The sequence below is a fragment of the Polyodon spathula genome, chromosome 4 (genome assembly GCF_017654505.1).
Source record: "Polyodon spathula isolate WHYD16114869_AA chromosome 4, ASM1765450v1, whole genome shotgun sequence".
Lineage (NCBI taxonomy): Eukaryota > Metazoa > Chordata > Actinopteri > Acipenseriformes > Polyodontidae > Polyodon > Polyodon spathula.
The window spans coordinates 88,475,851-88,500,716 of record NC_054537.1 but is presented as its reverse complement, the minus strand read 5'-3'; the positions used below and the strand labels follow the sequence as shown (position 1 = coordinate 88,500,716).

At 36.6% G+C, this 24,866-nt stretch overlaps 1 protein-coding gene across 1 annotated transcript in view; it reads left to right on the top strand.

Annotated features, from left to right (window-relative positions):
- The first annotated feature begins 1,287 nt into the window (after positions 1 to 1,287).
- The window catches only part of vwdel (von Willebrand factor D and EGF domains-like), a 28,774-nt gene continuing 5,195 nt past the window's right edge, over positions 1,288 to 24,866 (top strand). Inside the window, exons 1-24 of the mRNA XM_041246767.1 lie at positions 1,288 to 1,605; positions 8,756 to 8,940; positions 11,087 to 11,318; positions 11,494 to 11,559; positions 11,808 to 12,040; positions 12,560 to 12,649; positions 13,014 to 13,158; positions 13,407 to 13,621; positions 13,983 to 14,056; positions 14,945 to 15,218; positions 15,872 to 16,071; positions 16,447 to 17,411; positions 17,853 to 17,989; positions 19,460 to 19,624; positions 19,706 to 19,813; positions 20,040 to 20,154; positions 20,350 to 20,600; positions 21,099 to 21,318; positions 21,567 to 21,704; positions 22,051 to 22,257; positions 22,701 to 22,865; positions 23,077 to 23,643; positions 24,428 to 24,523; positions 24,615 to 24,710. Of these exons, the coding sequence (XP_041102701.1) occupies positions 1,527 to 1,605; positions 8,756 to 8,940; positions 11,087 to 11,318; positions 11,494 to 11,559; positions 11,808 to 12,040; positions 12,560 to 12,649; positions 13,014 to 13,158; positions 13,407 to 13,621; positions 13,983 to 14,056; positions 14,945 to 15,218; positions 15,872 to 16,071; positions 16,447 to 17,411; positions 17,853 to 17,989; positions 19,460 to 19,624; positions 19,706 to 19,813; positions 20,040 to 20,154; positions 20,350 to 20,600; positions 21,099 to 21,318; positions 21,567 to 21,704; positions 22,051 to 22,257; positions 22,701 to 22,865; positions 23,077 to 23,643; positions 24,428 to 24,523; positions 24,615 to 24,710 (5,023 nt within the window). The 5' untranslated portion in view covers positions 1,288 to 1,526. The remainder of the gene's footprint in view (positions 1,606 to 8,755; positions 8,941 to 11,086; positions 11,319 to 11,493; positions 11,560 to 11,807; positions 12,041 to 12,559; positions 12,650 to 13,013; positions 13,159 to 13,406; positions 13,622 to 13,982; positions 14,057 to 14,944; positions 15,219 to 15,871; positions 16,072 to 16,446; positions 17,412 to 17,852; positions 17,990 to 19,459; positions 19,625 to 19,705; positions 19,814 to 20,039; positions 20,155 to 20,349; positions 20,601 to 21,098; positions 21,319 to 21,566; positions 21,705 to 22,050; positions 22,258 to 22,700; positions 22,866 to 23,076; positions 23,644 to 24,427; positions 24,524 to 24,614; positions 24,711 to 24,866) is intronic.

Genomic DNA, 24,866 nt, shown 5'->3' with positions numbered 1-24,866 from the left:
TCTGCTTATATGCCCTGAGCTCTTGGATTTTTAGAGGTTAAATAAAAATAGAAAATCATAGTTTTGGGTTCTACCTAAGGGCATGACTGTTCTCACCAAAAATGAAAGAAAATTGAGTGCAACTTTGGTGTGAAATGCATTCAATGCTAGCCTGAGAAACATATGAAGAAAAACCACACTGTACTTCTAACTGCAGCTTGAGTGTTTTATTAACACTTTTAGGGCAGCTGTTTTCCATTCTGCTAAATACATGTGTTATGACAGAATAGCCCCATGTCATTTTAAAATTGTGTATGGTGATATAGAATTACATGGAGGATTCATGGTTCTTAGTTCAATTGGTAATGTAATACTTCTTTTAAACACAAAGCATGTTGGTGCACTAAAGTCCGAACTTCCCTGCCTCATCCCTTTATATCACAATCGTCAACCTGTTTTTTTATGAATCTCATCAGGTCACCAGAGAAGTTTATGCTTGCTGTCATTTTACACCAGCTTGGGGAACTGACAGCCTGACCATGTAGTCAAGTGATATATTTCTTGGTTCTTTGGGAGGTTGGAAGGTTATAGATGACTATTCATTCAGGTTAAATACCTTATGACAATGTTTGTTCACATCGGCCTCTGTGGTTGTTATTGTTGCTGTGGCTGGTGTGACATTTCTGTTGTGAATTAGTCCAATAGATCCATAGCTAACCCTACTGCCCACACAAACGTATATGACCACACACAGCAAAAGACAGACCTGTTTTATAAAGAGGTTATTAGTGATAACAAAATTTAAAATGTATACACTTTAGAAGGCTAGTTTTATGAAATAATGTATTATTATTATTATTATTATTATTATTATTATTATTATTATTATTATTATTATTAATATACATATTCCTTTTCAATAACCGTACAATACTTTTCCTAGCTGCTGAATTCCATTTTAATTCTAGAACCCTATTGTAATCTAGAGATATGTTAGTACATTCAGAGACATAAATTAGCACGATTGTGCTTGCAAATCCAGTCTATAATACATTATTGTGCAGGTCAGTTTAAAATGCAAACAGTCCAATACAAAATACCGGTTTGTTTCTTTACACGTGGCTATTAGCCGGGACAGTATCAACCCACTGCTCACATTGTGCACGCATATGTACCGCATAATGTACCGGCATTTAGTAACAGAGATACAAAGTGACAACTGGGACAGCATTTCAAAGAGCGCCCCTTTTGTTGTAATTGAGATCTAGTACTTATGCACACGCTGTCCAGTTTGTGTACGAGAGATTTTGTGAGCTGACGCTGTGCATTCACTGCTGTGAGCAACTGAAGTTCGTGCCCTATCTCTGCACGTCCAGTTAACGTTTGAAAGGCTTTTTTTTATTATTATTATTAAAGAACAGACAGAGTAGGTGTAGCTTGGGTCCGTCATAGCATTCAGTTGTGATGCACCAACAGTAAAAAGTGCGACTATACGAGTTAATTCAAAGGACGAACATTTTCAAAGGAGAATTTATTTGAATTTGCCCATGGCACATCAAGCACTTATGGAATGTTACAGAATCGGGATTGTAATGATGTTACTGACGACAATCTGCTGCCAGACAGGTAAGACATATTATTACTACAAAAGTGGTAATTTGAACGTGAGTGTGTGGGCGTTATTGTTTTTTTTTTATTTTATTTTATAATTATTTTATTTATTACGTTATCGTATTACACATGTAAGGTACATAGTAACTAGTAATAATAATAGTAATAATAATAATAATTCACCCGTAACATGCAGACATTTTCCGTGAAAATCAAAAGTATTTCATAATTTATATTTATTTTAAAATATTTTTTCTGTGCCAGTACTTTAATAAAATAGTATTATATCATATTTCCAAAATAGTTATTAAAGGTAAAATCTAAATATTTGGTATTGTTAGTATTACATGTTTTTAAGAGTGAATGGGAAAGTTGCATAACTACCACTGCCAGACTATAAAGTTGCAGTAGGTATCTGTATTTAGATATTTAAGACATAATGCAATACATAATTATGTTATCTCAGTTTAACCTTCATTGTGTTTTACAAAGTAAACAAAATTATAATTATGTCAAATAGCAAAATGGTATATTTTAATGCAAATCTTATCCCTAACTGGGACACAAATCTGAATAATATTGTAACTGGGCAGTGGAGATTGGCACACACAGCTTGTTCATCTTTGATCACCACAGTTTATGTAGCAAAATGAAATCAAAACAATAACAAAAAGTAAATGATAATATGCACCTGAGGACCATGTCAATATCATGTATCCTTATACTGGAAGTAGACAACATTTGTTTAATAATGGATCGAGAGACAGTCCCAGTTTAGTAATGGGACTTTTACAGGCTGTTTTTATGGTGTAGATGTGCTATTAAACATTCCACTTAATTGCTGATGGAAACAAGGCAAAGAAAGCAGAGACAGTTTAGTACACCCTACTCTACATGAGCCACTAAGCGTTCAAATATGATGGGCCTCTGATTGGATGCATGTTGAGCTTTGAACAGGATGAACACCATCTGTCAAATTGCAAATGTATTTTCAAAGAAATTCAAAGGCTATTTAAAACCAATAAAACAGTGCCGGGATTTGGAAATGTGTTTAAAGACTCTATATAAACTAATTTTTAATGAACATGGATGTTCAATCAGCTATATTTTCTGCCATGGACTGTGGCCTATGAATCATGATGCATATAAGGCAGTAGAGTTTGTGTGTGTGTTTGTGTGTCTTATTAGGTGACTGTAGTTATCATATTAAAGGGTTTTTTCTATTGCCACATTTTTTGTGTGAATAGTTTCACAGAACCTCGTTAACCCTGTACTGGACTACCCAAAGTTATCTTACGTCGAGTAATGCAAGATTAGCACATACTGCTCACCCAGGAGTCTGTACACTAACTATTTGAGTTGTTCGTTGAAAAACATAATTGTGCACATTTAGCTTGTGGGCAAAGGCCTTGATACATCTTGACCTAAGCTGATGCCTGCATCTTTTCTTTTTTCGAATAGTCTTACATTTTTGATTAGGGCCTTGGTAAAGGGTATTTCCATGTCAAATCACCAGAGTTACCATCTCAGAATGTGACAATTATCATCATTGTCATTATCATCAAAACCACAATGTCCTAGCTGCGTAAAGCAGCAGGCCCATAGTTGTGCAATTTAACAATGATATGGGTGGGATGCTTCCGCATAAACAAGGTGCAGTAACTGTCTAACATCTTAGTCTCCTGCAGTGCTCACTCTATGAAACTCATTTATGAAATGTGCATAACAATCTCCATAACTGTCTGGTTCCTCAAACCTACCTCCAGAACATAACTAAAAATCACAATGGTGTCACTACCCCTTGCCAGACTGTACAGAATTCACTAAATAGGCCTAGTTGAATATAAGCCTGAATTATGAGATGTGGACAACATTTGCTAAAATGAATTTGCTATAATCTATAGTACACAAATAAAAGGTTTGCAGTATATAAAACCTGATTAGAAAATAAATATTTAAAACATTTTTAACAGACATATGTTCATAAGGCAACTATGGTACTCTCAGTTGGATCATACCGTATGCATATTATTATTCATATCTTGTCAAGAATGATCTGTTCCTATGGGACCTTGGAATTCTGACAGTAATATAATTAGAGTTGGATACTTTTCAATCTCTGATAGTTGTCTAAAGGCAAAGTCTTAAGCCACATACCATATTGTTCAGTTCTGTGTGTAACAGTAGTTATGTAACAGTAGACATGTCCTCTCAGCTGTAAATACTAAAGAACTTATGTCCAAGTGCACTTGCTTTTGAAACAGAAATATGCATTTTACCTTGTGTCCTAGCTCAGCATGTGTACTGTGCATTATCCCTCATCAGATACAACTTGCACGAAAAGTGTGCACCTATTTTTGTAAAAGAAACAAAAAAACATACTGCTAATGTTTTTTTTTTTTTTTTTTTTTTTTTAGTCTTTTCTCTTTGGGGAAGAAAATGGTGTTAATTTATTACCTTGGTAAATGCATTGTGAAGGTACATATTTTCAAAAAGGTCAGAAGAAATAAGCAAAGAAACTACAACAGATATTGCAGAAAATTTGACAATCTTGTACATGCTCTATCTATGCAAATTCAATTTTATTGCAGAAAAATACAAATTGAGCATATTTTGGTATTTGCAAGCTGTACACATGTGTAGGTACATGTTTTGTTTGTTTTTACACGCTGTCATAAATCATGAGAAGTCTTAAGAATATGTTACAGTTTGTACAGCATTGCAAAAATAAAATAATAAATACATTAGAAGTTACATTTAATAAATATAACTATTTATTTTTGTTTGATTCTTTTAATTTTTCTTTTTTTAAAGAGAGTAAGACATTATCCATTACAGATGGATAAGAGGCGCTCCCAGGCTGGCATGGGGGACCTGGCTTGCCCTCGCTTGTGCTTTTTTAAACTGTTAAACTTGTTGTAGTCTATTTAGTCTTCATTCAGTATCCAGGTATTGTGGTCCAGTCCCTGCTTGGTGATCCTGGCTGCCTCCCCTCTTTCCTGCCTGGCTCGCTCCTTCATGGCCTCTCTTTCTGGATGCTGGGGTGGGGAGATGGGGACAGATTCCTCCCGGTCAGGACTGAAAGGTCAAAGCAGGAGACCTGGGTATCGATTGTATAGGTCACCGTTGCTGTAGTAATAATCCTAATGTCCATGATCAGAAAACTGAAAATGGAGACTTTTCTCTGTGTATCCTTGAAAGCTGGTGTTTGGTCTGTTCTGACTATAGGTCTGGGGGTCATTGAACTCTGTTTGCCTGATCTCTGGTAGTTGTTAAACCAGGACTAAAAATATTGTTGTTGACCCTGGGTCCATTGTGAGTTGCCCTGTTGTTCTATGGGTTTGTGCTAATTGGCTTCTGTTCAAGTGTTTGGGGGCCTTGAAGCCAACTCCTGTAGCAAAAACTCCTGCTTGCCTTTTGGCTCTGATTATAAGACTCATGCTGGGCCCTGAACCCCTGTCTGTGGATCTTTGATTACCTGAGAGAAGGTGGCTTCAGAATCCTGAATGCTAGAGAAGCTAGCTCCTAGCTGACCTTTCTCTACCTCTACACTTCCAATCCCTTTAATTGGTGTCAGGGTCTGCTCCAGTTTGACCTCTCCAGTGTCAACACACATTGTCTCCACTTTCTGTTCCTCTTTGTAGTCAAAAGACCCTTGTTTTGGCCCATTGCAACCCTCAGAGAGGCTGTCTCGGGTCTCCAGTTTGTAATAGACGACTGATTCTGAGTCACTGCGGCAAAGTGGATTAGAGTTTGCTTTTTGCCTCTGGCCTTTGATCCTGCCACCTTATGAACTTTTGATTTCTTCCCCTTCTTGTTCAGACCTCCTCCCTCTCCTTGGGGTCCCCCTTTAAGTTTAGGCCTTTCCTTTCCCGTCTTTCTTCTCTCTAGGGTCCATCACCTTCCTTCCTCCTTTTTTTTTATCTGATCCAGAGGTCTTTAAGGGGCTCTCTGATTGTCCAGGAAAGACCTCAATATCCTCTCTCTCATTGCCCTTCATCCTTTTTATTTTCCCTCTGTCAGCCTTATTCTCTCTTTCCTGTTTTTTTGTCTCGTGCTAGTTTTCTCTTCTACCATCTCATCTTCTCTCTTGCTTTTGTTCTCTTTCTCATCTCATTCACTGGAATTCACATTCTTTCCAATCACTTGTTTGTCTTTTCTTCTTTACTTTCTTTCTCTGTATCTATTTGTTCTTCATTACTTCCCTTCATAATTTTGCTGTCCTCTCTCCACTGCCAGTGATCTCCTTATTTCTCTGCTCTCCATCACCACAGTTCTTCATTGTTTGTATCTCTGCTTTGATGTCAGTTTCCATCTTCATCTCTTGTTGGTCATACTCTTTCATATGTTTCCATATCCTCTCCATCCCCAAGTCTCTTCTCTGCTTTCTTCTCCCCATCTACCGCCACAGAGGAAGAGGCTCGAGTCTGCACTGGGAGCTCCATAGGCATGGTTTCCCCCAAGGGCGTTAATAAAATACACCCTGGTTGGTGCCAGGGGATCCAGACATGCTGCAGGCTGCTGGGGGACACACCAGGGTGTTGTGGAGAGTGCACATGCCCACATTGTTTGGGACAGCGGTGGGATTACCTCTGCCACAAAAAAAGTAGTGTATAAACCTCATAAGAGTTTATGTGAGCTGAATAACCAATTTTTTTCTTATCAAGAAAAAAAGCTTTAAAAAGTTCTTACCTTGAGCAGGAATTAATAGAAACAAAGAATTATTCTGAAAAGTGTTCTGAAAGATCATATTCATACATATTTTACTATTAAAAATACAATTTAAATGAAGACAGTTTTTTTTCTTTTTTTTAAATATGCTCGTCTGTATTTTTGTTTTATTGTCTGTGGCTCTAACTCCATAGGCCTGGTTTTTATGTTCCACTTTAGAATTATTATTAAAATGTAGAGAATAACAAAAAACACAAATCTGGAAATAAAGTTTTTTTTTTATGTTTGGTGAGAAAAAAAGACCACCCCATTGTGAGTAGCTTTATTTAGAATGGGACTAAAGTGGTAAGGCCTGCCAACATTTATTTTAAATGTATTATATCTGTGTGGTGTGTGTGTGTGTATTCAAGAAAGTACACATCATTTAATTGCCCCCTCCCCCCCCTTCACACATTTCAAGGCCCACGATGCCAGCAGTGGTTTCCTTCACCAGTGCTGTGCCATTGCACTAACATATCCACTTATATCTATCACACAGAGATCTATCTACCTAATACTAATGTGGCAATAATTAAACACCAAATGGCTTAATGTCATTTAATGCTGCATTTGAGAAAAGCTCAGACATTTGACACATACCATTTGCTTGCTGTGAACTTTTGTCCTCCCATTTGTGACTGAAACAAGCCAGCAGCTTAGAGGCAGCCACTCTACTGATTGTTTTGTCTACTGTATGTTGAGGTCTTTGGTAGATCATGCATAACTTCAAAATTCTCAATCATGATTACTAAGTATAAGGTAAAACCTTAGCTAATAGTAAGTCAAGCAGACAAATGTTTCCGCAGTACCTACTTCAGTGAAGATGTCTACTTCAGTTGTTTTTTGTATTTTTACCTTTGTTGAGACAAAACATTGCCTTCTCTCTTAAGTTACATGGCCCAATTCAGTAACCTAAGTTAAATTTAACCTAAGTTAAATTTGTTTAGTTGGAGTTTCAGTTGCCCTGCTGAAACCATGTCTTATCAATACACTAACAAATTGATGACACTAGCGGTCTGAAATGGTGAAGGAAGGAGAGAAGACAAAAACAAGAGAAATATAAAAAAGAACAATGAGAAAATATTTGAAGGGAGAGAAAAGGGAAAAAAAAACATCAGTAGTAACAAATCAATAAAAGGAGAAAAATAAACATGGTGTATTCATTGGATTGTGTGCTGGCTATGGAGGAGAAAGAGGATAAGGAGACAAGCATGGGTGTTTAGTTTCTTTAATGACAATATGCAACAATTTAATCTAAATAAACAGACAATCACAGACTGCCCTGCAGAAGCCACATTGTCAGCAGCACTTACATTTTATGCCACTGGCTCATTCCATTCAACTGTTGGTTACACTGCAGGCATTAGCCAGGTGGCTGTATCACTCCCTTTGTATATTCTTAGGTATAAATGCTTGGTACATGTCATTAAAATAAATAAATAAAATAAAAAACACTGAGCCCCAAATATTGATGGAGATCAGGCCTTTGATGGGTCACAATCCCAAAATAGTGCAATTAAAATGAAATAATAAAAATAAAAAAGGCAGCAGTGTTCAAACTAGTCATGTACAGTTAGTATATAGTACTGTAGTTAAACTCAATTGCCTCTGCTATCAGCCAATGGCCACTGTCACATATATAGCATATTAAAAGATTCACCGTAAAATATTACCAGTTGTCGACCTCATCAAGACTAATCCACCATCTATGTTTTCCTCTGAAATGAGCAGCAGCAAAAGTTGCCTTTTTTATTTCAGGGGTAAGAGCCCTTTATATACTGCAGTTTTATTAATGTGTTCACTTTTTTTTTTTTTTAAACTGCCATATTGAGGGCATGGGACTTTGAGTGCCTGCTTGTGGCAGTGTGGCAGTGTGGCAGGGTGGCAGGGCGAAAGCTCTGCCGAGGCACGAGTGTGTATGGGTGGCAGAGAGGGAGATGAACACCTGGGAATGTGGCTCGAGCCAGGAATTAAATAAGTGGTTAAAAGATTAATTAAGGCTCCATGTCATCTTGTATTATGTGAGTTTTTGTACAACCTGTTATCTTGGCCAGTAAGCTGTTTTGTTTGTTAATGTGTTTTTGTTCGTGTCTGTTTAGTGTTTTATTTATTTATGTATTTATTATTTTTAAACATGTGCTTTAGCGCTTCACTGCACCTTCTGTGTCCTCCTTCCAGGTAAACAGCAACCATTCTGAGTGATGCAGGCCCGTCACATTGCTGTACACAGACAGTACAACAATATGATATCTTAGCATCTGGAATCAGTAGCTGTATTAGCAGCGCAAAGTTCAAGCCAGTTGTAGTAATGCAATTACTTAAAAACAAGTATCTCAACAAATTATAATATAATGGCTCATGAAATCACCTTTATAGCATCTTGAAAGCAACCCTTTCCTTTTTACCTTGTGCATACATTTTATGACACTGACTCTCTATTTTATTCATTTAACAGCTCCTGAATGCTTCCCTGGTGGGCATCAAATCCTCCAGAACCCTTACAGGAGTGTCAGCTTTGATTCACAGAGACTTCAGCAGTCAGCTATACAGGATTTAATATGCGACCATTCCTTAAGTCCAGGATGGTACCGATTTCAGATTTTTGATAAACCAGCTGACATGCCAACTAAATGTGTGGAGGTAAAGTTGCAGCCAAACACAGGATTCATGCAGAATTTCAAAATGTTTGTCTCTAACTATAGGGATTATTTCAGTAAAGGAATGCCAGCACAATAAGCATGAACATGATTTGGCAGCTAGAAAAGTCTGGAAAATGTTGGATTGTAGGTGAACATTCTTAGAGAGTATAAAAGGGCTAGACATAGGATGATTTCTGTCAATACCAATAAGTCAATATGGGAAAAAATATAGAGCTATCTGAAGACCTTAGGCAGAAAAGTGTTTATTGTCATAAAGCTGGAGGATACAATAAGATTTCCAAGCATTTGAGTATCTCAATTTCAGTTATTGTTTCTATTATCAAGACGAACAAGACTCATGGTATTGTGTGGCAAAGGGCCTGCCCCTGTGTGTATTTTGTGCTAAATGTTGTATGTTAATGTTGGTGTATAGTCATTGGTATGTGGGATATAAACAGGTCTGTAACACAAGTGTTTAAATGTATATTTGTATTTAGGCACAAGGATTGCACAGCACTTCACGTGCAAGTAAAAGTAATAATATGTGAGCACGGGGAATTGCACTTTATTAATTCACGTGCAGTTGTACCGCGACTCCAATTGAATGATTGATTAGCAATCGAGTCTCTGTACAGCTGCATGAAAACAGCATGTTTTCACTCACTGGGGGTTGTGTGTTCAGTGAGTGGAGAATGGGTGTGGATAGGAGAGAATTAAAAACGAGAAAAGTAAACAAAGTAAAATATATATAACTGTTGTTTTCACTCACCATGTTTGTTTGTTAGTCCACTGTTTGTTTAAGTGTTAGTCTGTTTTGTTTGTCTCTATTTTGGCCTCACGTGCTGTGTGCTGTTTTTGTTACAACCTTTTTATTTACTGTTCTGTTCTTTCATTAAATGTTGAGCGCAAGGAAGTGCTCAGCTCCACCCAACTCCACCTCTGTCGTTTATTTCCTGGTTCCTTTTTCTGGTCTGACGTCCCCCACTCTGGCCGTCTTTGTGACATATTGTCACAACGCTCCCTCAGTCTGGAAGAAAGAAGTTTCTTTCATCAAGAACAAGTAGATGAATTGTGAGGAAGGTTAATAACAATCCAAGATTGACTGCCAAAGATATTCAAAGTGAATTGGATGCAACTGGGACTGGGGTTTCCATTTCAATCATAGGTCAAGTATTGCATGGTGAAGGTCTCAATGTTTGCAGGCCAAGTTAAAAGCCACTCTTAGGAAAATGGGACACAAGGACAATCGCTTAAAGTTTGCAAAACAGCATTTGAATGGTGGATATGAGTTCTGGTCAAAGGTTTTGTGGGGTGATAAAACAAAAATTGAGCTATTTGGTCACTCTAATAGTGGTTATGTTTGGAGAAAGTCTGGAGAGGCGTACAAAAAAAATAACACCATACCTACTGTCAAGCATGGAGGTGGTAATATCATTCTATGGGGCTGTTTTTCATCTAATGGCACAGGAAATTTAGTTCCAATACATGGTAAAATGGGTTCAATAGCATACCAAAAGATATTGGCCAATCATCTGAAACCCTCCGCTACAAAACTTGGTTTAAAACGCAACTGGCCGCTCCAACACGATAATGATCAAAAGCACAAATCAAAATCTACTTCACAATGGTTAAAGAAGAATAAAATCAAGGTTATGCAATGGCCTAGTCAAAGTCCCAATCTAAATCCAATTGAGAATCTTTGATATGAGTTGTGGCAGGTTGTGAACAAGAGAGGTCCTCAGAATTTGAATGAACCGGAACAATTTTGCATTGAAGAATGGTCAAAAATCACTAAAGAATCATACCAAAAGCTCATTGACAAGTACCCTATTTGTTTAAAAGAGATTATTATCACTAAAGCTGCCTTAACAAGGTATTAATTTAATTTTTCTTGTCAGGGTATGAATAGTTTTGAATTAGCATTTTTGGAGTTTTTCTAAACTAATTGCTCAAATAAATAATTGTTGACATCTATTTCTTGTAACTTTTTTCCTCATCCACAAAAGCAAAACTTTTGCTACAAAAGATGTTTCCTATAATTATTTGTTTTCGAGAAATTTCTAGAAATTATATATTTCCATTGGGGTATGTCAACTTTTGACTACAACTGTATATTGTTGTATTTTCTTTTGATTACTTTTACACAGATGCACCACTGTGGAACTCAGGCCCCAGTGTGGCTGTCACTGCGAGACACTGAATCCTTGCCTCGTCCTGGGGAGGTCAAGCAGCTCACAGCCTGTGCCACATGGCAGTTTTTCTTTAGCACTACAAAGGACTGCTGCCTCTTTCGGATCCCTATCAGTGTGAGGAACTGTGGAGACTTCAATGTGTATCTACTTCAGCCCACCCAGGGATGCATGGGGTACTGTGCAGAAGGTGTGTTTGTTTATGCAAAATAGAACTTTTCAGTTGTTCATTTATACCTTTCACCAAATGGGAGTTTTAATAATGCAAAAGGAACGTTTAGTATTCTTAGAATCTGGTTTAAACAGCTTTTTCTTATTTATTACTGACTAGAATTAAGTGAAAGTATTGTAATGTTGTTTTGTAGCGGTTTCAGACTCAAAGGAAGAAATCTGTGGTCCTGAGAAAGTAGAAGCTGATGGAATGTGTAAAGGTAAAGTGGTCTTTATATAGTAAGAAATGTATTGCTTGTTACAAGTTAATAACTGAAATATTTGTTAATGAAAAATAATATAAATCTCAAAATAAGAGCAACAACACACAGAATGATTCCAAATGTAAGCATCATAATAAGGTAATTGGGTAAAAAATAAATGTCTGTATGTACTTTAACTTGTACGGTCATTTAGGATGTATAAAACATGGTATAAGTATTATTGAATTATTGTTTTGTTCTCATAGGTGATCGCCCTCCTTCACCCACAATTCCTGAAGTAGTGGCAGAGCTTGCTGGCGGTAATATTTATCTCAAGTGCTCCTTTGACAGCCCCAGTACAAACAGCTCTCTTGGGCACATTGTTGCCTGGACTAGACTTTCCCCGGATGGAACTAAAGAAGAACTTAAACAGGAGACAACAGTGCAGACAATATCTTTTCTAGAACTGGATGGAATAAACCTTCGACTTGGAGACAAGGTATTGTACACCACAAGTTATCATCTGAGATTTTAGTATTTGATTGCCTTGGCAGTACCTGGGAAGTGGTAATATGTGCATTTGTAATCCCTAGAGTTAGTGTGGCTGTTCTTTTAAAACATTACTGACCCTCCATCCACCCTCCTTTTCTGTCAGCTGGGGTTTATTTTCAGCTAACCAGAACTAAACTATTGTCCTAATAAGTTTTATCATGTCAATGTCACTGTGAATTTCAAAAAAGCTCTGAAGCTCTAGAATGTGTGTCCGATTTCTTTGTGAAAATATTAAATATTTGGGTAATAAGTGAAAAATACTTCAACTGTTCTTATTCCATTAAAGAGCTCTCTTAACACAAAAAATAAAAGTAGATTTCATTGTTACACAATTTCGGTGCTGTACCTTCGGCTATCTACTGCATTTTTTTTTTTTTTTTTTTGTAAATTAAGCAACTGTGAACATTGTACACATTACTAAAATAACAATATGCAAATACTAGGATTTTTTTATGTTTTGTTCTAGATTTATTGTCATAGCTCCAGCTTCTTTTTGGAAACTCCAGATGTTCAAGGACCTTCTGTGGAAAGCAGTGAATTCTTTGCTGGTATTAAGGTATTCTTGCAATGTAGAAGTCAAAGTAACTATATTTAAAACAAAAGATCACAGCAAGTTATGTATCTGAAAGAAAATGTTTGATTTTACCTTTACTAAAATAAACTGCACTACAACTTGTCTTTTTTAGTTTAAAAATATGCAACTGTTACTGAAGTTGTGTTGAGTCTTATTTGACTGGTTTGTCTTCATATGAATCGTAGAATTAATCAGCTGGAAGATCAAAGAATTACTTTTTAGAATGTAAACCTTGATTACGCACCCATCAACATATAGAAACAATAGATCATTAAGGATTTTTATTTTAAGGATTAAGGATTCAAATTTTGCTGGAAATGCTTTTAACAGCTTCTTATTTTCCCAGCTGCACCCTGAGACCCACACTGTGTCAGAAGATGGCAAGGAATATAAACTGAGGGTTGAGAGCACAGTACCCATTTTGTGCTCGTCTTTTGGTCAATTTGAAGAGGAATGCAAAGTCTCTCTCAAACTGAGCACAATCAATCAAGGTAAACCTTTAGTAAGTAATACAAGGCCATTTAGATTATAACATAAGAAGATGCATCTTTCTCATCTAACCTTTGTTACCTGTGATTCTAAAATCATTCAGTTCTGATTTTATACACCATAGACTTGAGTAAAAAAAATATATATATATATATATATATATATATATATATATATATATATATATATATATATATATATATATATATATATATATTTTTTTTTTTTTTTTTGTTTCATTTTTATCCAGGCGCTGAACAATTTGGACAAAATGTGGTCATTTCTTCGTGCCACGTGGAACTCCTGCAGGCTTCGTGCCATGAAGGGACTTGCGCTTCGGCTACTGTTTATTTCACAGGAGTGATGGACTTTGTACAGGATGGAGACAGAGAAACTGAAATTGCAGTGCAGCCTATTATTAGTGATAACTTTCTGTGGAATGGCTATACTCCACAAGGCACCAAGGTTGGTAAAGATTAATACTACATTCACATAGAGGTTGTTTTCAATTTGTGTATATATTTTCTTTTTTAGTAAGGAAGTTTTTTTTTTTTTATTACTCTATATTTATCGGCATACATTTTTTATAAAATGATCAAAAGTAGCATGCGTTTTAAGTGTTGTTTTATTATAGGTTACTTAAAAAATAAATAAATAAAAAATACAGTATAAGATCATTGTAAAGTAGGAAATTCCTCCAAGGTAAGATTCAGGTAAAAAAACATAATTTCTATATTGTCTGAAGAGTCATCAGACGTGTTTAAAGTGACATTCTTTGTTTAGTGTGTAACAATATAATTACATTAACATTCTGTCTTTTTTTAAGATTGCAGTTAAGGATATTCCCTCTGCTTATTGCTACTCCTTTACAGACCCTCACATTATTACTTTTGATGGCAGGTAAATGATTGAGATACTTTATTTTTTAGTTTCAGTGCCATGATCTTGCCGGAAGTCTTTTGTTGCATCAATCATGGGGTTTCCGTGCAGGGCAATTTACACGTGAAATGGGGATGCGCATGCACGTTTGGGGGAATTACTCATGTAAATCTGCTTGTGGCCGAAAAAACAGCCAAAGAGTGGGATTGGGTAAATCTCATTTACTCATGTAAATGAAATAACACATGGGAAAATACATGCCCAGTTTCGCATTGGGAAACCCTCCTTTCACGTGTAAATGTGAATAAGCTTGTTTACCCTTAAGTGACATCACTGTAAATATTGCAAGGGTCAGTCGTTACTGTGGATTCCAAGACAGCAGAAAGTAGTGGCTGGTGGGCGGTTTTATGGTTAGCAGTGGTGTAGTTTTTGTGCTGTGTCTGGCCTGTCATGTTGTATATATCTTGTGGGTAAAACCACTTACCATGAACTGCATTATGCCCTTGTTATAGTATTAAAGCAGCTGTTTGAGAATACACTTGCTATAAAGAGCTGCTTAAATGTAACTGAATTAATTCCCGTCCTTTTTTTGGATCCCAGCTATGTCCTAAGACAACGCGTGTCCGCCTTCCACCTTAATATATATAGTTGGTGAACTGGATGGTATTTAACATGAATAATTTTTCTCAAGCAAATGTCTCGAGCTAAAAAAAAAAATATGCATAGAAACGCCACCGTTAATTTACACAATGCAACAAACAATAGATTTTCATGCATTGGTCCATCTAGTAAATGCTCAAACTTTCTGTTTATAATACCTCTTTATAGTATATTGTTTGTATTGATGCTACTTGTTTTCATTTAAGCAGGTTTCGTTTTTACAAAACGTTCATTTGTTTCATGTTATAGGAAGTACGATAATTATAAAACTGGAACCTTTGTACTGTATAAGAGCACGGTCCGAGAGTTTGAAGTGCATGTCCGCCAGTGGGACTGTGGAAGCCTTCATTACCCAGCTTCATGTATCTGTGGCTTCGTAGCCAGAGAGAATGGTGACATAATTGCATTTGATATGTGCAATGGTCAGCTACATGAGACTAGGCCACACCTGTCAGTGAAGAACAGAGACATTGCTAGTAATGGTGTCCGAATCACTGAGTCCTACCAAGGAAGAAAAGTAACGGTGAGTGGATTAACTATTTACTATTGTAACTTAAACCAGTGGAGTGAAACCATTTCCCCATTGCATCAAATGAAATGTTTTAAATTATGCTGTTAACATTGATATTAAAATCACAAAAAACAATTGGAACTGGTGGAAAGACATATCTACTTTCTGGCTTTATTTACATCACTAAAAGCAATTCTAATGTAAACCACATGTAATATAAAACAGACATTGATAAGATCAATTGAATAAAGACCATTAAATGCTGGAAAGGCAACTGAAGTGAGGCACTTCACAGAGCCCTGAACCTTGAGTAAACAGATTAAAATCGTCTTCATGAATTCACACTAATGACAAATATAACTCTTGTGATTAAGTCCCATAGTTGTATGAAATATTTCCATCTGGATTTGATTTCCTCAAGTAATAGAAACCACATTTAGGCTCTGAGAAGTTTAACAAGAGCCTGAGACCCGGACAGCTTTCATTCCTCAATTATGCTAATCCAGCACTTGCTTTTGGCAAGTTCACAGGCTTAAACTGTAACTGACGATTGACAATTAACACTTGCCTTTGCTTCTTCCATAGCAGTTTTAGACTGGAACTCGTAACACAAATTAATTTTATTTTGTACTTGTTATATATTATTTTTTATTTTTTTTACCTAGATCACATTTTCTTCGGGAGCTTTTATCCGGGCTGATGTAGCAGATTGGGGGATGAGTTTAACCCTTAGAGCTTCAGGTTCTGACTATAGACATACCACAGGCTTATGTGGTACATTTGATGGGCAGACTGAGAATGATTTTCACAGTGCAGATGGTAGCATCATACTTCAAGATCCTGTAGCATTTATTGATGAATGGAGGTAAGAGTATATCAATTGTATAGTAATTAACTTTCAAGTCATATAAGTCTTTACAGTACCTGTGGTTCTAAAATTAGAAAACACTTTTAACTTCTAAAGCACAATCAACTGCTATATTGTCCACAAAAATATAACTTCACGGCTGTTAACAATACATTGTACATGTGCTATAAAAGGGTCCTGGGGGATAGAGGCATATTAATAGTTTATATAATAATCATTGCAGCACATGATGGCACATTGCAAGTGCACAAAGATGACTTCTTTTAGTGGGATTTCCACTGAATAAAATAGAAAGTAAAATAATAGAGATGCCTAAAAATAACTGTGACAGTTTATAATTAAAAAAAAAAAAAAAATTTCTTTTTTTTTCAGAGTTGCACCTGGAAAGAGTTTGTTTGACAACACACCTTCCTCTAGAAGTTCACCAAAGAAAGGGCCCTATTGTAGCTGTGGAAGCGAATCACTGGAGACACATCAATCTGCTAACAAGCTGGATTTGTTTCCCAAGGCAGGGTTTCCTTCATCTTGCACAAACAGTGGACATGTAAGACTGTCAACATTAATACCAGTCCTGGACATCACAGCAGAATATATGAACTCAGTCGAACTGATCAGGGGATTAGACAGGCGAGATGCTGAGACAGAACATTCAGAGTCTCCAGGGTCACTTTTGGAAGAAGCACATCATCTGAACCAAAGTCAGTTTAAAGGAGCCATATCGGGACATGGAAATCCTTTTTTTCATCCCAGTAGAGACAGCAACATGGAAAAACATACTCGCAGCAGGGCATCCAAAAGACATGACAATCCCCACCATGAAAAACAAGCAGGTCAAAACAGATGGAAACGGCAAGAATTTTATGAATATCTCTCCACATTTCCATACCAGAGTCTCAGCCAAACCGATGTGGAAGGCTTCACTTATTTCTTCCCTGAAGACCACACAGCTGATGCAGTCTCTGATACCCTGCCTGCCTGGCCCACCCTTTCTGGGTTGACTGAATCTAGAGCCACTGAGCTGTGCCAACATACCATAGTCAACTCTAGCATAGGCACGGGATGTGGGAATCTCCTTGGAAAAAGAATTTTGGATGTTGTAGACATGTGTGTTCTAGATCTGCAGCTCAAGGATGACCTCAGCTGGTCAACGGCAGGCTTGCCATTGCTAGAGAATGACTGTGAAAGGAAGCTTTTGGAAAATGGTGGCCTAGGTGATATGGAAGATGTACTGTCATTCCTAAAATGCCCAAACCTTTGCAATGGGAATGGGCAGTGTGCTGAGTGGGGCTGTGTATGCTGGCCAGGCTTCGGCTCATATGACTGCAGTGTTTTATCTGGTAAGCATTGTTTTCAGGGTAAATAAAGTGTACTGTACACTCTGTCCTGATGCTTAACTATGTTAGAAGTTGCAAAAATGTTTTGCTAGCAGAAGTAATTATATTCTCTTTGGCTTGATTTCAGTAACCGATAATTACTATTTCTAAGTGCAATCTGATATTCCATGGAGAAGAATTTGAACAACTGTTGCTTAAAACATGGCAGTCCTCCAGATCATTTAAGTCTGCACAAGGGTTGGAAACTTGAACCTGTTTAAAATATTCAAGTTTCAGCTAGGCCAAGAGGAAAAAAAAATATTGTGCGATGTAGTCTTATTGTACAGAAACGTTTTCAGAAAGCAGTTTTACCATCATTACCACTATAGTATTTAAAATGTACCAAAACTGATAACCTTTTAGCTAATATATTTGTTTAATTTTTCTTTTGATTGATTTCCGAAGATCAGCTTCCGGAAATCACTGAGCTGGAAAATGCTGGACTGTGTGATGTTCGTCAGTATGACTGCACTTCTGTGAGGGTGTTCGGTCAGAGTTTTAAGGATTCTTTTGAGAAGAAATGTGAAGTTGTGAAGGAACAGGTAGGCTCTGTTCAAGGTCTATAAACACTTTTTTTAAAAACTGATAATATTGTTAAAAATCACAATAAAGAATATAAACCAAACAAGTATTGCTATACATTGCAGGGTGTCTCTTGTGGAATAGGATATGTCACCTTGTGAAGACTGGGCAAGAGCAACATGAATAAGTGCAAAATTATGTTTTTTATAATACGAAACACCCAACTCACAATGTATTAACTTAAAATTCCTTTGACTGATTTCGCCTATGTGATTTCCAATAAATATAACAACTTTGCTCAATTTTAAGGTCTAAACTATGGAGCCATGATTTCTGTTGGTCATATTCTGTTCAAAGTGAACATTGAAGAAGTTGGAAATACCAAGGCTTGCACGCTATAGCACAGTGTCACAGCACAAGTGCGCGAAGATCACTTATCCAGTCCCTGATGGGAGCCTCATCATTGAATGAAAAATGTTTTCTTCACATGCACATTCTGAACAGCAAGCATGCTATGGCTTCTGTTTTTTGGTTTTTATTAATTGTGTTTTTCAGTGCTTATTTTGAGCTATTTTCAGGTTTTATATAAATCCTATTTTTTCGGGGCTTTCATTTTTTATATACTGTATGAAATGAGTGTTTTCAGTTACTTTCCAAAGTGCTTGAGCTTTTAATTTCTGTCAAAATATGTATAGTACTAACTCGATAGTACTTGCACACTTACTATAAGTTGTACCTTCTTTCCTTTGCTGTCTTCCACAATGAAATCCCTACGGTCACGGGCACATTCTTTTGTTCATTTCGCCACAATTCCGTTTTAAATCCTACGTATCTTAACTGTGTACAGCTTTAAATCCTGCTAACAAGCCTCCATTACTAATTGTAATCTCGTTTTAAATCTTGCAAGCAGAGTCTCCAGTAGAAATGTAGGAATGTGCTGTCACTCAGTAGTTGGGGCGGGTTTAAAGTATTCAGAATGAATCAATGATAGATACAAGTCAGGAAGGCAGGACATTGCGTTGCAGAACTGGGACATGTATTTATTCTTTTTTTTGTAGTACGTTTTATTTTTTAATGGGAAAGGGTAAAGTCAGCGTGAATTGATTAACCATTTCCACAGTTTTCCTGGTGTTTATTGGCTATCCACCAATTTCATTTTTTTTGTATCGGGGGTGTTTTATCGGTTAAAACCGAAAATCAGAAGCCCTAACTATTCTGCTCACAGTGAACTTTGAAGAAGTTGGAAATACCTAGGCTTGCACGCTATAGCACAGTGTCACAGCACAAGTGTGTGAAGATCACTTATCCAGTCCCTGACGACAGCCTCATCATGGAAAGAACAATGTTTTACTTACGTGCACATTCTGAACAGCAATCAACACCTCTAACCTGAAATAAGCTATATTAGTCTTTCTAGTGTGGTATGTTTAATTATTATTTCATTTTCATCCTAATATAATCAGTTGTGTTGTCCTTTCCTTTATGAACAGTACATTTCTGGGGAGTGGATTCTAGGAGAGCCACGACTTACAACAGCTACCTTCCTAAGTAACACACTATTGGATTGTCAGTTACCTGCAGAGAATGGCCATTCGTCAGACAGTTTGAACATTGACATGGTTGATGATAAGCCAATTGCTAGGTGGCAAATCAAAGTAAGTAATTCAGTAGATTTAAGTAAGTAACTCTGAAGTATTGAATTGGATTATTTTTCATTTTTGAAAATTGCTTAACAGGTTTCTACTGATGGATATGGGTACAGTAACCCAAAGACATTAACGATATTTGATGGGGCTTGTCAAGTCTGTGAACTCAACCGTTCTGATGGACTATGCACATTAAAGGTATGGGTAACACAATAACTATGTTTGAATGTTGAAATAGCTAGTACTGTATTTTTTATATATTTTATTTATCCTCTCCTTGGCAGGTTACAATAGTGTACAATATGTGTAATTATTTCCTATATTTTCCTATATTTCCTACATGTATATATGGACATGCTATAAGTTATTCTGTTCTTTATTTTTAATCTAAAGACTGACCATTTGTACTTTTTTTTTTTTAAAGGAAAAGACTTGCAATATAGATGGACTGTGCTATGGAGAAGGTGATATTAACCCTACCAGCCCCTGCTTGCTGTGCAGGCCAGATTTATCCAAATTCACATGGTCAATTACTGAAAGTGAGTAAAGAAAATTAAAAAAAAAAAAAATCATAGTAGAATGACAAACTTTTTAACTTTTATCTAAAGTTAGACAAACTGAAGTGTCTGGAGGAGGGTCCTGGCCCTCATTTTAAGCTTAAAGTAACTAATGTTAATTAAAAAGAAACAGACGATTAATAGGCAACATGCATTTCTGTTTATTTGTTTTAACAGAAAATGAGCCACCAATTTTCCAGCCTTCGCAAGCAAGACTAAAAACCTTCTATGGAGAGAATTTTGTGTACCAGTTTCTGGCATCTGATCCAGAAGGTTCCGCTGTTCTTTTTACACTGGACTCAGGACCAGAAGATGCAGTTCTCTCACCTGCAGGACTTCTCATTTGGAAAGCAGTGTCACACACTTCACAGATATTCATATTTTCTGTGACAGATGACTGTAATGCTGAAACCACATCATCTGTGGAGGTGAGGATGTATCATCTCTTTTTTTATAAACATATGCTTAACATACCACATTCTACACAATTGCCGGCCACTGTCTTTCATCGATAGATTTGGAACATAATATCTATGTGATCATTATAGCCAATGCAAATGGATAATCTGAACCACAAGAGGGGGCAATAGATTTAAAGAACACATATACTGTAATTACCATTGGATAGCAGTGTAACACAAGAGAATTCACTAAAATCATGCAGAATAGTAGAGTACTTTAACTCACAAGGTCTGTCTGTCTTTATGCATACATTAAAGTGTGATATTCATGAAACTGTCTACTGTTAAAGAAACCAGCATAGATATCAAACTATTTTATTCATATACAGACTTTTTTTAATGTTGACTCTGTATTACAACTTGCTATCAGATATCATTCAATACTATACATGGTGTACATGTTGTATATCAGTTGTGTTAATATATGGCGTTTTTGAAGTAAATTGGATCGATTTGTTGGCATAGGTTGCTGTAAAGCCCTGTGAGTGCTTGAATGGAGGATCTTGTGTAACAAATATCAACTTTCCTCCTGGATCTGGAGAGTACCTCTGCGTCTGCCCTATTGGTTTTGAAGGAGAAAGCTGTGACATTAACATTGATGATTGTGAGTCAAATCCATGTAGTTTGGGCAAGTGTGTGGATGGTCTGAACACTTACTCTTGTGAATGCCCTTCTGGGTTGAAAGGTATGTAATCTCATGTAGTAGTTGACTTAAATAATTTTCTAATACTATTCCTAAAGAGAATGTAGGTATACACATGTTTCTGTATAACCACTTATCCAATTTTCTAAAATGTGTTAATTACCCTTTTTAACACAAGTGATATTATGTATTATAAACATATGTGTCTTTCTGCATGTTATTTTAGAGTTTTGCATATAACTTGTCAGTAATGTGTCACAACCTTTAAGCATATAACCTATTTCTTTAAGGTAAAAATTGTGAAGAAGATACTGATGAATGCAAATCTAAACCTTGCTTCCCGGGTGTTCAGTGCAAGAACACACTTGGTACTTATGTGTGTGATTTGTGCCCACCAGGATTTCATGGAGATGGTACAACTTGCAAAGGTAGAATGTTCACTGTATTAACTTTGTATCACCAAATAACTGTATTAACAAAAAAGGGATATACAGTATAAGGGATGTCCTGACTTTATTTAACCAATTCATGGTAAATCTATAAGGTAAACAAAATATCCCATGATCTTCAAGAAGCCATGAGATATAGATTTATTTTAAACTTGTTGGGGTACATTCATTATAAATAAACATTTAGAAGATTGATCAGTGTGTATGCAACCACGGTGAAATGCACCTACAGCTTATAGTATTTTAAATTCTTAAACTGAAGGGGGAAATCCTGTCGCCTCTGGAGTTACTTAACAAAACATTGGGAACTTCTTTTATTTTGCAGTTGAAAGAAGTGGTGTGGAAATCCCTGAGTTTTCTGAGGATGATGAATATGACTTTGAGGAAGAGGATGATGCAAAGGGAGACAATGAGGAAGATCATAAAAATGATTATGATGATGACTATGACGTTAATTCTGAAACTGAGAACACTGCCCTATACACCAGTATTCCTGATGAAGTGACAGGTGGTGGACAGCAAGGTTCTTCTGGCAAGTAATAGTCTATTTTCAAAGCTTCTGACAAACAGACATAATGGCAAATATAATGTAATAATAATAATAATAATAATAATAATAATAATAATAATAATAATAATAATAATAATAATAATAATCCATGTGATCAAGATCATTCAAATATGGATAATGCATTCTGCTTTCACATGAATTACCAATTATTTAATATGCATTTTACAATTAATTGAAAAAGGGACAGAGAGTGGCTAATGATGCTCAAAGTCACAGGCATCAAAGGGTACTCTGGACTGCTCAGTTAATTGACTTTGGGCAGCAGCACAAACTGTTTTGGGTCATATGCCAATGCATTAGCCAATTGGGATGCAAGTTTGAATGTAAATGTTTTTAAATGCTGCTTGCTTTCAGTCTTAAATAACCATATACAACATGTAGTTTTGTACAATGTGTGTCAAAAGCTTCATTTTGTTCTACAGGTGTTATACATGGGTGTTCCAGCAATCCCTGTTTCCCTGGAGTACAGTGCTTTGAGCATACACCACCAGAGGTGGGGTTTGCTTGTGGACATTGCCCATCAGGATTTCTTGGGAATGGGCATAGCTGCAGTAGGATGCCAGTGATTGGTAAGCCTTTTATTCAAGGATCAACAAATGATATTAAACTTATCTGTGTATTTCTACCCCAGTGCACATATTTATTGAAGGTCTGTTTCCCTGACCATTCACAAACTGCGCATGTATTTTAACCAAGGTTTGGAATCTCAAGTGCATTATAATTTAACTATTTTATTCTCATAGTGCTACTTTAATGTTGTGCCAACAAAATATTTTACAGGGAGACAACCAGCAATGGTTCTTCCATTCACTACTGCAATCACTACCACATCAAATGGAAACCCTGCTGGTCCTCACAGGACCTCCGACACTCAATCTAATGACCCAAAATCCATTGGACACAGCTCAGCTAGTAGGCTAGTAAGACCACAACAAAGACCTACTGTGCAAAGTGGAGTGGTAACTTCCTCCCAGGGGACCAGAACTTTACAACCTGAGAAAACTTTTGAAGCAAAACCTAAAGCAGAAAGACCCCTTTCAAGCAAGAAGAAAGTGTCACTTAGCAACACAAGCAAAGGAAATAAACCCAGAGATGGAGTGTCAGGAAACAAAGGCATTCCAAGGGCTAACGTTCCTGCAACTACACAGAAAGGTTCATCGGGGAAATCTGGCTCGTCTGGCATTGCTTCCCTACCAGAATTGATTGAAGAGGAGACACCATCAAAGACTATGACTTGTGCAGAGTCCCCATGTTTCCCTGGGGTTCCTTGTGAGCCGACCCATCAAATGAAATTTAAATGTGGTCGCTGCCCATATGGTTATTCTGGAGATGGAGTAAACTGCAAAGGTATTTTATATTGTGAAAAAGCAGTTTACTTGTTTTTATTTAATTTACCAGTATCAAACAAAGCTTTAATGCTTACTTACAATGCATCTATCTTTACAAATAGTTTTAAGAACTATTCCTTTCAGACGAAAAACAAAACACGCAATGAAGTTGCCATACCATAAATAAACAACTCACATATTTCATCTAGGTGGTTGCAAATATTCCTGGAAAACTTGATTGTATTTCTTGAAGGAGAATCCGCCCACTAATCAGCACATTATGTCTAAGTGCCATAAAAACTCTGTGTGGCTTGCTTAATGTTGCTTCTTTTTTTTGGCCTCTCAGCTACGCCAGGCTCTTCATATTTAGTTTCTAAAGGGTGCGTTGCAGGCTGGAGAGGCTGGGTTCTCCCTCAGTGCATTTCATGCGCGGGGGGTGGGCCTGCGTCTCAGCTGCTTACTTTTCATTCATCCTTTTCCTATTTTTTGGGGGCAGGTGGCATTGGCATTTTATCCAGTCAAATTCATCATCTGTCATTAATTCATCTGTTCAGTTGCAATTTAAATCATCCACATTGCGGATTCTCTGTCCTGAATGAAATATTTCTTGTTTATTTTAGAATTGTAATGCTGTTAATAACGAGTAAAAAACTATGAGAGAATCTGGCCCATAAAGATTACTGGAATCATTTAAATAATAAACCACTGCAGAATGTCATGTTTTAAAGGCTGTACTTTATGGAAATATGTAAAGTGAATAGTTACACCTAGAAGTAAAATGTGCATATGCCATTTCATTACAGCCATCTGCCGATATCCTTGTGGCAAAAATATGGAGTGTACATTGCCAAATACCTGCAAATGCAAACCTGGATACATGGGATATAACTGTCACATTGGTAAAGAAAATCTGGTTCATCCATTTTGTTCATTTCTAATAAGCCATATTTATATGTCAGCTGTCGTAATACATTTTTTTTTGTTATACAGCTGTGTGCCGCCCAGACTGTAAGAATCGTGGAAAATGTATAAAGCCCAATGTGTGTGAATGTGCTCTAGGATATGGGGGTCCAACTTGTGAAGAAGGTAAATTACATTTCAAAATAATTATAGTTTAATATTGAGAATGGCTGACTTTTAAAAATAAAAATGAGTCTGCATCTATTTTAATGAACCCAGATTACTGGTGCAGCCCTGTACAAAATTGAAGTAAAACTTTAAAGAAGCTACAATAAATGAATG